Here is a 12,610-nt window from a genome sequence, read left to right on the forward strand (position 1 = left end):
CCCTTTTAAATAAATTAGTAATGGTTCCTTGAGCGCTCTTATTCTAAGGCCAAGAAATACAGGAGTGACTCTTCCATTCACCTTCGATGTATGATAAAAAGCACACACATTTGCATCCCACCCAATAAGTGTCTGGGCCAACAATGAAATGCTTACTGAAAAAAAGCAGCTTATATGTCTATTCTGTACTACTAAAACATGATTGAAAACACAAACACACAACACTTTCTTTGCTTTCTGGCCAATGTCAATTGAACAATAGCTGCACAGATCCTGAAAAATGGAGCTGCTAGAGACCAGCAGCATTTGTTACATCATCCTGCCTAATGCAAATATCTCTGTTTTCCGGACTGTCGTATTGTCCGCTTCGTTGACATCTACAGCCATATGCTTTTCTTTTACGGACTGACTTATTGCCTTCTTAGATGGCATCGACAGCCATCATTAAGATTAAATTGGTCTTCTCTTCTCCAGCACATTACAAATTAAGCATATAAAATTCTATGTTGGACTATTATTAAAGCAATTTGTAATATTCAAAATTAATTCTTAGAAACAACCTTTACATTTAGGATATTGCATGTAACTATAGATACACAAACAAAACATTACATATACCGGTAATCATCATTCTTGATGACATCCAGACTCCTGCACTCTTTCAACTCTTGCATTTCTTCTTCAGCCATACTATCCTGAAAGTCAGTGATGTGTCTTAGATAGCTACTCTAAGTGTTATACAACTTCCCTTTCTTTCAAAAAGGTTAAATAATAGGTCATTAATTATAAAGGTTCATTTTAGGCAGTCCTCTAGCAGTGGCCCACCAGTGCTGTAGAATTATAATGTAGTGAGTTACACATGTGGGTTTTATGATGCGTGTTAGTACCCACTAGGGACCATCTCTTCAACCGAAACATTGAATTTCAGGCCTATGAACTGTGCATACATTTTTAAGCGTTAAACTATGTGTGTCTGTTTCATTCATGTGGGATGTAAGTGTAGGATACATATTGAGGCCTTTATTATGATACCACAAATTTACATTTCTTTATGTAAGTACAGATTTACACAAATAAGGACAAGAGCTGACAAACATTGTCTTCTTCTAGTCTTCAAAATATATCATTCACATTGTGGTGCAGTTGGTTTCGCAGCTTGAGGACTGTCTGTTTTATAAATGTTTCGTAGCATTACCTAATGTTATGTTTACTATTCAGTTTTGCTATGAGGAGTTTGGTCATAGAGCTAGCAAGAATAGGTCTACACCAAGAACTGACATATGTTGGATGATCACAGTCCACATTAATTACATTAACCTGTATCTTTACTTCAAATACAGTAAAAAGTTTAGCTGTTAGAGCGTTTTGCTTCACTCTCTGCTTTCACACAGCACGTGGCCTGTGTTCTGAAACGCTGTGTTACAGTAACACAATAGCACTTTAAGTTGAGGAGCCCCACCGGCCAACACATTCAATGTTCAATTTCTGACAGCATGATGACAGATAATAACCGTGCACTGGCCGATAGCAGTTATCTTCTGAATGCATTTTTCACCATGCCCGATAATGATTCCATGATAGTTAATTGGCTTCTCAACTGTTTTGGGGCCACACAGTGAGATATCAGTCTGATTGCATAATATTAGCTGTCATACAGAGTGTCTGGTTATTTTAAATGCCAAGCATGAAAAGATGGGATGTGGGGGAATACACCCAGATTTAGGCATTGGCCGAAGAGAGGGGGCAATGAAAGAGGCCTCTAATACATTCCAGTATTCGGGACATATCCCTGCTCAGTCTTGGGTTATAGTGAACTTTCCAAAGTTCCAGACTTTGCAAAATAATTTAGTGGAATGCCCTATAATGCATGTCATATACTTCATCTGGTAGGCATGGCAAATTCTTTTCAAGACCACTTGTGGTGCCGCTTGTTTCCAATCTGTTGCTAATTGGCAGTTAATGTAATGTGTGTAATCAGTTTATTTTGGTGTTGCGAGGCTGTGGGTAATGGGGCCACTAGTAGAAAGTGTTTTTGGAGAGAATGGAACATCTACTTGCAGGATGGTATGGGCAAAATTCCAGGAGATACCAAAAGGCCTGCAATCCAACCATATGTGGAGGAAGTTACCAGATTTCATACATCCCCCTCCAACATAGGGACTATAATACCACTAGTGGGACCATAATACCACTTGCATAGAAGCTTATATGTGGTTTCCTTTATTTTGACACATACAGAACTCCAACCTGTTTTGTCCCTGATCTGCAGCTACTCCTCTTTGATCAGTGCTTCCGCCTGATGCCACCTGCCAGCCATTGACCAAGGGACTCCATAGTCCGCCCCAAAAGGAAATCAAGATTAATGCTAAGTTTTTGAGGCATAAGCTTTGCCAAATATTTTACAAATAAAAGGCTAATATGTTACGTATAAAAACATGATATTATACACTCAGATATACTTCCTCAAAACGTACTTCTTGGTAAGCAGCACTGTCTTCCCAAAAATCAATACCATATCTTTCATATTGATAAACATTAATATACATCAAGAGAAGCCCTGTAGACCAGAAGAAATCCATATTTTTTCTGAATATTTTATTGAAAAACTGCATATGTAGCATTTATGACTCATCATTTGAAAAAAGATCAGTATGCAACATCTGTTACTAATATGGTATTGATGAGCTCCCCGCTTTCTATGTAGCTGTGGTCACCATGTGGTTCAAGGCTAGGACTGACACATTGGCCACATGATTCAAGTACTAAAATTGTGCATTTCTACATGTTGCTCATTTGGACTGACACATTGCACAGTAATATACAGTACAGTAATATACTGTACACTTATAGTAAACAATGAGACCACCACTGCAACAGAGACTGCTTGCTTGAGTGGTCTTATTCAATCTCAGTAGTAACAGTGTGGAGGAGTCTTAATCTGTAAAGTTCATGGGGCTGGCATGTGGGTAGATGAGGTCTGATAGCATATGGGGAGGTCTGAAGGGCACGTGAAGGGCATTTGGGGTGGTCTGTGGGGCTTGTTGAGAAATCTGAGGGCATGTAAAGGGCACGTGGGGAGCTCTGATGGCATGTAAGGGACATGTGTGAAGGTCTGGAGGGCATGTGGGAGGTCTGATGGGCATGTAATGAGCTTTTAACACTATCATTTGCAGGATGTGTAGATTACAGGGAACAATGACAACTATTTAGAAGAAAACAAATGTGTCCTTGGGCAAAATAATGAGGAGGATGAGGACAGATTTTTTGGGGGGGAGGGGTGGGGGGGCTAACTGTTTCATTTGTACTGAGCGACACAATTTCTGATGGCAGTTCTGCTACCCACACTATTACACCCACACAACTATCCCAATCTCCACTCTGGGCCACACTTGTTCCTTCCAATTAGCTCTCTCTTATTAGCAGGACCCTCCCTAACCTTTTATTTTCTCTATTTATTTTGTCTACCTTGTGTGCCCATGTATTATGTGTACCCCATTTTGCCCACTCTATGGCACTGTGGCACTTTACAAATCAATGAGAATAATAAACATCTGCATTCTAATTTTCAACTGAATTCTTTTACTGAACTCTAAATTTTAAGGGTTATGTACAAAGCTGCAAAAAGTTGGGTCCACAGTGCAAATTCTGTCATTTGATATTATGCGCTTAATTTGTACTAGAAAGTACAGAGATTATCATGTCTGTGGTGTGCAAGTTTTTGTGTTGGACAAATTGTGATGTTTGCTCCTGAATATGCGCTAGCCACAAGAATTATGCTAGATTGCACCTAAATGAAAATCAAGGTTCCCTTAAGGGATAGAGCCTATTGCAGATTTTTTTCTTTACAGGAATAAAAAGGCATTTCAGGCACTTGCCCAACCATGAACACCCCACCCGTAATGCATGCAGCTAGGGGTGTGTTACTGGTTTAATAAAGTGACCCTTTTTTTTTTCAAAGGGGTGTCTTTTGTACCATGAGGTTCAAATTATACTTGAATGCCAAATTCAAGAAACAAACCTAGCATGGCAATTAAACCAATGAAAACATGAAATGACTAAATGTGTGGTTAGTAATTGGCCATTATAGAGAGACAATATGATGAGTACTATAGAGAGACTAATGAGGAGTTTGTACCACAGTGATGTTTGCCCCGTCTCTATTTATATTGAAACAAATTTATCTTATCAAACAGTGTACTAATGTTGCACCCTACTTAGACAACAATGCTTGCACCCGACTTAGACAACAATGCATGAATTTCTTATTTCTGCTTCCACTGTCAAATTAATAGTTACTGAAAGGAAAGAGAACTAGATTGTTATTTTATGTTGCAAAAACCTCAGGAGTTTTTTGTTTCTTTAACATAAATATAATTTTAATTTTACCTCCACACATAATATTTGCCAAGTTCATGAAACACCTTCCAGAGATATGTGTATTTTAATAGTACATATAATGCACTATTTTATTGCTCCTGATTACCCAAGGGACCTCAATTATTATGATTTTTGCTCATGACATAAAGTGTTTAAATAGCTGGAATTATGCTGATGGGTTGAACCTAAAAACATAATAATTCTTACACCATGAAATAGGCTTTCTTAAAAGTACTGCAAACTGGAAAGCACTGAAAAATCCTACAGTACATTTCTGTTTTTCTCTCCGTCATGACATATTCCGAAAATCACTTATTTCCCGTTGTCTGTGATTTATTTGGTCAGACGGCAATTTTTTTCACCTATGCAATTTTAGGAGTATAAAATAACACACAGTATATTTACTCTTGTCTCTTTGAATCTACTAAATGCATAAAATGAGTTCTGCATCATTAAATATTGCGCAAGAATATAATTTTAAGAGTGGAAATATTGTACAGAACACATATCTATGGCTGCAACATAGAGGAACATTTATTCATAGTTTAGAATCAAGTGATCAACTACTAGAAAATACTTTTTATTGCACTCTTTTGTATAATTAATTATCTGTAATGATCTTTTCACATTTTAAGATATAAGATACAATTAAACACTGGCTATACATTTACAAAACGAAATGCCATATAAAAGCAATAATAATATTTTACTAACAGCTGATGCTATTCCTGTACATGTTTATGTGCAGAGAGGGTCGGGACTTTACCTGAGTCATGGGAGTATAGGTTACCACTGGCTGGCTGCAGGGTTGGGCCTTTGACCGATAGTTTACCTGCCTGACCAGTAATGTTCTGTGGCAGTGGTATCTGGCAGAGCCAACAATGTGTAGCTATTGAAATGCTGGGGTGCTGGGGGAGAAGAAACATTACTGTCCAGGTGTGCACTAAGGACGTACTGACAGACTGAACCAGCCACTTTACTGCAGCGGTGTAGATCTGCAGCAGATGCCCCTCCCTTCTACGCTATATATCCTTTGCTCCTCCTTCATGGGACAGACAGCGACCTAGTGCAGAAAATAAGAGAGGCAGAAAGAAGAGTGTGCTCTGAATTTTACAGATTCAGATGATAGAAGGTGGTAAGTGTGAGGGTAGGTTCCTACTGTAAAGGATGGAGACTGGGTATTAAGTTAATGGTGGGGGTGGTTGACAATCATAGGGAATATTAATTTATTGGTGGGGCAATTTATATGATGGTGGGGACCATTTAACAGTTGAGTATAGCAATAACTATTAATTTAAGGTGGTGTGATAGCATTATTTAATTACTGCTATGGTGGTTTGTGGAGTATTAATTTAATGTGGGGCTGACGTTAGGGAGGAGAGGGGCAATTTATTAATTGTGAATACCAATATTTTAACATTGGGGCAATTTGGAGGAAAATCAGTGTAGTTATTAAAATGGTCTCGTTGTCTGTGCCGTGGCGCAACCTGGGGTGGAGAAAGAGAGGGGGGGAGGGGTATGGCGAGAACACAGATACAGAATAGATACCAACAATATACGTAGATGCTAATGGGTAAGCGGTGGATTATAGTTCGATTTGCTGATGTGGGTCTATAGCTCTTTTGCCCTGTTTAAAGCTCTAATGCGGTGTATATTGTGGTGGTAGTGGTACCTTCTGTATGTGGGATGTGTCTATAGCTCTGGTGATGGTGGTGGGCAGGGGTGTCTTTAGCTCTTAGCTGTTTTCAGTGTTTATAGGAACCCTTACATACCCCGTGAAAGACCCCCTGCATAACTCAATCCACTCCTGGAAGCTCTGGACACCGCTGCAACATCACCAGCCCAACTTTCAAAAAACCAAGGTGAAAGCAGAAGCATACGAGAGACCCACTCCCCAGTGGAACGCACTCTGCGCTCCACCAATAACGGAAGTCCGGTGGCCGCCACACGCATGCGCACTGGGAGACATCAGGAGAACCCGCTTGGCCACAGCTACACAGACCGCTCGGTACTCGCTACAAGTAACTCCAACTACAGCGTCTACCCACAGGTCAGCCAGGACGGCTGACAACCATTATACCCAACTGCTCTTATAAGAGCTATCTATAGCAAAAGGACCACCCAATAACCACCCTCACATCCACATATATATACACAAATTATTGCCATAAGAACACATAGCCACAAGCACCTCCTACACAGATAGCTATATACAACATATAAGAGCTATAAACAGCCTTAGTTAACAGCAGCATCCACAGTTTCCACAGAACATCACCACTGGAGGCAGTCCCCCACCACCACTGCCCTCCTTTTAGAGCTATAAACACTGAAAACAGCTAAGAGCTAAAGACACCCCTGCCCACCACCATCACCAGAGCTATAGACACATCCCACATACAGAAGGTACCACTACCACCACAATATAAACCGCATTAGAGCTTTAAACAGGTCAAAAGAGCTATAGATCCACATCAGCAAATCGAGCTATAATCCACCGCTTACCCATTAGCATCTACGTATAATGTTGGTACCTATTCTGTATCTGTGTTCTCGCCATAACCCTCCACCCCCCTGTATCTGTGTTCTCGCCATACTCCTCCCCCCCCCCCCCCTCTCTTTCTCCACCCGAGGTTGTGCCACGGCACAGACAACGAGACAAACAAAAAGTTCAGGAATTGGAACACCCGAAGATTCCGTAACGGCAGCACCAACCCCTAAGACACTCCCATCAAGCGCAGACGTCCGAGGTAAGCTCCCCAAAAAGAGCCCCTGCCAGTGGAAATACTATTTTTTTTTTTTTAATCTTGGGACTGTTTGGGGAGAAATTGGTGTATTTATTAATTGTGAGTGCCATTAAATTGACATCAGGGCATGTTTGGGAGAAAAATGTCTATCTATTAATTCTGAATGCTATTAATTTAATATTGGTGATAACTGAGGGAAAATAGGTCTAGTTATTAAATGTGAATGCTATTAATTTAATATTGGGCTGGCTTCAGATAGGGAGGCCTAATTATTAAAAGTAGGTGCAATTGATTTAATGTCGGGGCTGGATGGAGGGAGGGAGACCTAAATGTTTCACCGACTGCTAGACTTTCCATATTTTATGTACCTGCAACTTTTTTCAAACAGGTTCCAACATTCCAGGATGCTGACAAGCAGCAACTGAGCTCAAGAGACCAGCAGCCGCAGGAGAAGAGAGGAGCACAGTTTGATTGATTCTGGTGGGGCAATCCCAATTTTGTGTTACCATCCTGCTCAGTCAGGTCACTGTCCCGACTGCAAGTTGGAAGGTATGTCCTGCTTCACACTTGGTCATTAAGGGCATGCTGCGTGAGCTACAGGTAGATGCAAGCAGCTCCCTCTTATTAAGCAGTACATGTGAAGCAGGACATACCTCCCAACTATACTTGCAGTCAGAACAGAGTCCTGTCTGAGAGGAACAGTCACACAAAATTTGGACTGCCCCACCAGAATCAGGATAGTCAGCTACCATTGTCTGTGTATTTGAAGGGAATGGGAAGCGTTGGAGAGCAGCCTAACACTATCTCAAATGATAGCCATGCCCTTTGCATACACTCTGGCTGCACTGCGTGGAAACCTCCCTTTAGAAAACCTGTGTTTGCCTTTGCTGTCCCCTTCTAATCCCACCACCACCACCTCACCTGGGAACCCTGGAAAGTAAAAAGAGCCTCTAAATAGGACGTTATACTAAGAAGATACAATGACTCATCTCTTAGGTGATATGCTCAAGTATGCCTCTATCTCGCAGCTTCTATATCCTGTTCTTGATAATCTCTCCCTGCAAAGTTGTCAGCAACACTGTTAAACTCTATAGGTACAGAAGCAGCAGCAGCAAGAAGGCTGATATGCCGGATCCAATGGCTGATAATGGCTACAAACCTTACATTGTTCCCAATAAAAGACACCAAAATAATTCTTCAGCTTTTGTCAAAGTAAAGTGGCCATTATTTGTAATCAAGACTCACATTAATCACTCATGATCTACAGTACACATATCTATTAACAGTACCATGTTCACAAGCAAAAAGCCAAAACCTGTGCAAGGAGGTCGTTCACTTTTTCTTACAACAAACCAAGGAGCCACAACCAATTTACTTTTGTGGTATTGTAAGTCTAATGATCCTGTTAAATGGCTAGGCACAATGTTCTGGCATATTGATGCTGCTAGTTTTAAATATATTAGCTATTGTATGTTTAGACTGATTTGCAACAACATGGATCACTTCTGAAAAAAATACATTATGCATAAAGTATAGTGATTTTGCACTTACATTTTTATTGCACAGTTTATACTGTTTGTAGGCTCCAGTACACATGATGGCTGTAGTTCCATGTTGGCCGGGTGGTTTATCTCTGTGCAGATGGAGTGAAGTAGAGCCCTGCCTGGATGCATCAGGGAATAAACTCTGTGATATTGGTAGAGTCTGTGAAAGGGAAGGAAGCCGCTGATTTGTTGAAGGTCCGTCTAGCTGTGACCTGACCGGAGGATACACTTCTTGGTATAAGTTACCCAGATGTGTTGACGATATGCTGGAAAAGCGACTCTGGGCTGCATTCTGCTCATAAGTAGGCTGTCTCCCAGACTGGCGCCGTTGCCTTGGTCTTGGGACGTCTTGACCTGTATCACTTTGTAGTGGTAATATATAAGGAACTTTTCCATATCCATATGATCCAGGACTGATTGAAGTTTGTGTTCTATTTCTAGATTGGAACAAACAATAAAGTAAATTAGCATAGATCCAGAAGTTCATACAATGTTATTTTTACTATCTTTACCATAGTATATATGTTGCTAGATAATGTATACTCACAGTGAGTAACAAACAATAGTTACAATAAATAGTAAAAAGTGTATATAAAAAAAGCTCCAAATATATTTTTAGTGACATGATTGCATAATTGAAAAAGCTTGTAAAATCAAAATAGACCTAAATAATTAAATATTTAAGATATCCACAGAAACAGGAACATGCAGTTAATTTCTAATTTATTTGTACCGAGACGCTCTGGGGCATACAGTAGGAGAAAACAGCAGGATGATTATGAACAATACTGCTATTTGGAGTTCATTCTTAATTTAATTAAATCTTGTCTCATCAATGAAATTGGCCCAGGTTCTAACTCACCTTTATAAAGTATACTAACACTCTCCAAAGGCCTACATACAAAAGGCCAGCTGTGAAGCAGATTCTGATCCCTAAATTTATGTATCTGGCAACTGACATCATTAAATACTTTTAAGACTATTGCAACCATCAGTCAAGTGAATTATCTCTTAAATTGCTACAACAGAGTGAGTCACTTGAACATCTACGGAATACAATTTAAGTCTTCCAAATACACAGCTCCTCGGTAGTCCACAGTTCCCTGGTGTTAAGAAAACAATTTGCCACTATACAATGCCCCCATTTCTAGTATATAGCTTCCTGGTGTTTAGTATACAGCTCCCCAATATACCTCAATCTGGGGTATGGGGGTTGGGCATATCTAGGAATTGGGAGGTAATCTCTGTGCAGCGTATGGCTGACAATTGGTGGCAGTGATTCAATACAACATATGGCAGCCAGTGGGCGGTGTCTTTGCAACATGTGTCTGGAAATAGTGAATATTTCTAATATATTGTTGCAATGTGTGTGTTTTTGTTGCAATATTTGACTGTCAATAAGGATTAAACGAGGAAGAAAAGGGCGGTCGTACGCAGGGGAGGAGAAGGGCGGTCGTACGCAGGGGAGGAGAAGGGCGGTCGTACGCAGGGGAGGAGAAGGGCGGTCGTACGCAGGGGAGGAGAAGGGCGGTCGTACGCAGGGGAGGAGAAGGGCGGTCATACGCAGGGGAGGAGAAGGGCGGTCATACGCAGGGGAGGAGAAGGGCGGTCATACGCAGGGGAGGAGAAGGGCGGTCATACGCAGGGGAGGAGAAGGGCGGTGGTACGCAGGGGAGGAGAAGGGCGGTCGTACGCAGGGGAGGAGAAGGGCGGTCATACGCAGGGGAGGAGAAGGGCGGTGGTACGCAGGGGAGGAGAAGGGCGGTCGTACGCAGGGGAGGAGAAGGGCGGTCGTACGCAGGGGAGGAGAAGGGCGGTCATACGCAGGGGAGGAGAAGGGCGGTCATACGCAGGGGAGGAGAAGGGCGGTCATACGCAGGGGAGGAGAAGGGCGGTCATACGCAGGGGAGGAGAAGGGCGGTGGTACGCAGGGGAGGAGAAGGGCGGTCGTACGCAGGGGAGGAGAAGGGCGGTCATACGCAGGGGAGGAGAAGGGCGGTGGTACGCAGGGGAGGAGAAGGGCGGTCGTACGCAGGGGAGGAGAAGGGCGGTCGTACGCAGGGGAGGAGAAGGGCGGTCGTACGCAGGGGAGGAGAAGGGCGGTCGTACGCAGGGGAGGAGAAGGGCGGTCGTACGCAGGGGAGGAGAAGGGCGGTGGTACGCAGGGGAGGAGAAGGGCGGTCGTACGCAGGGGAGGAGAAGGGCGGTCGTACGCAGGGGAGGAGAAGGGCGGTCATACGCAGGGGAGGAGAAGGGCGGTCATACGCAGGGGAGGAGAAGGGCGGTCATACGCAGGGGAGGAGAAGGGCAGTCGTACGCAGGGGAGGAGAAGGGCGGTCATATGCAGGGGAGGAGAAGGGCGGTCATACGCAGGGGAGGAGAAGGGCGGTGGTACGCAGGGGAGGAGAAGGGCGGTCGTACGCAGGGGAGGAGAAGGGCGGTGGTACGCAGGGGAGGAGAAGGGCGGTGGTACGCAGGGGAGGAGAAGGGCGGTCGTACGCAGGGGAGGAGAAGGGCGGTCGTACGCAGGGGAGGAGAAGGGCGGTCGTACGCAGGGGAGGAGAAGGGCGGTCGTACGCAGGGGAGGAGAAGGGCGGTCGTACGCAGGGGAGGAGAAGGGCGGTCGTACGCAGGGGAGGAGAAGGGCGGTCATACGCAGGGGAGGAGAAGGGCGGTCATACGCAGGGGAGGAGAAGGGCGGTCATACGCAGGGGAGGAGAAGGGCGGTCATACGCAGGGGAGGAGAAGGGCGGTCATACGCAGGGGAGGAGAAGGGCGGTCGTACGCAGGGGAGGAGAAGGGCGGTCGTACGCAGGGGAGGAGAAGGGCGGTGGTACGCAGGGGAGGAGAAGGGCGGTCGTACGCAGGGGAGGAGAAGGGCGGTCGTACGCAGGGGAGGAGAAGGGCGGTGGTACGCAGGGGAGGAGAAGGGCGGTCGTACGCAGGGGAGGAGAAGGGCGGTCGTACGCAGGGGAGGAGAAGGGCGGTCGTACGCAGGGGAGGAGAAGGGCGGTCGTACGCAGGGGAGGAGAAGGGCGGTCATACGCAGGGGAGGAGAAGGGCGGTCATACGCAGGGGAGGAGAAGGGCGGTCATACGCAGGGGAGGAGAAGGGCGGTGGTACGCAGGGGAGGAGAAGGGCGGTCGTACGCAGGGGAGGAGAAGGGCGGTCGTACGCAGGGGAGGAGAAGGGCGGTGGTACGCAGGGGAGGAGAAGGGCGGTCGTACGCAGGGGAGGAGAAGGGCGGTCGTACGCAGGGGAGGAGAAGGGCGGTCGTACGCAGGGGAGGAGAAGGGCGGTCGTACGCAGGGGAGGAGAAGGGCGGTCGTACGCAGGGGAGGAGAAGGGCGGTCGTACGCAGGGGAGGAGAAGGGCGGTCATACGCAGGGGAGGAGAAGGGCGGTCATACGCAGGGGAGGAGAAGGGCGGTCATACGCAGGGGAGGAGAAGGGCGGTCATACGCAGGGGAGGAGAAGGGCGGTCATACGCAGGGGAGGAGAAGGGCGGTCGTACGCAGGGGAGGAGAAGGGCGGTCGTACGCAGGGGAGGAGAAGGGCGGTGGTACGCAGGGGAGGAGAAGGGCGGTCGTACGCAGGGGAGGAGAAGGGCGGTCATATGCAGGGGAGGAGAAGGGTGGTCACTTGCAAAAGTGGATATTGGTAGTTATTTAGAGTGGAGATGAATGGTGGTCATTTGCAGAAGAGGAAAATGGTGGCCACTCGCAGAGGAGTAGAACGGCGGTCATAGTAAGGTATGAAAGCTTTGAAAGCATATTTTGAAATAAATAAATAAAATTAAACCACACCACTATTTTTCACAGCCTTATCTACATAAATATGCTGTAGTTGCATTCACTCTGCATGACCCATGCTTGGCTCATAATAAATGGTGCTGATATTTTTTCTTACTAGAAAAATTTTATACAAATATTTAAAAGAAGAC

General features: G+C 44.8%; 1 protein-coding gene across 1 annotated transcript in view; it reads right to left on the minus strand.

Annotated features, from left to right (window-relative positions):
- THSD4 (thrombospondin type 1 domain containing 4) overlaps positions 1-12,610 on the minus strand; it is a 637,279-nt gene that overhangs the window by 438,123 nt on the left and 186,546 nt on the right. The window contains exon 5 of the mRNA XM_075208082.1: positions 8,676-9,105. Within this exon, the coding sequence (XP_075064183.1) occupies positions 8,676-9,105 (430 nt within the window). The remainder of the gene's footprint in view (positions 1-8,675; positions 9,106-12,610) is intronic.

The sequence above is a fragment of the Mixophyes fleayi genome, chromosome 4 (assembly GCF_038048845.1).
Source record: "Mixophyes fleayi isolate aMixFle1 chromosome 4, aMixFle1.hap1, whole genome shotgun sequence".
NCBI lineage: Eukaryota > Metazoa > Chordata > Amphibia > Anura > Limnodynastidae > Mixophyes > Mixophyes fleayi.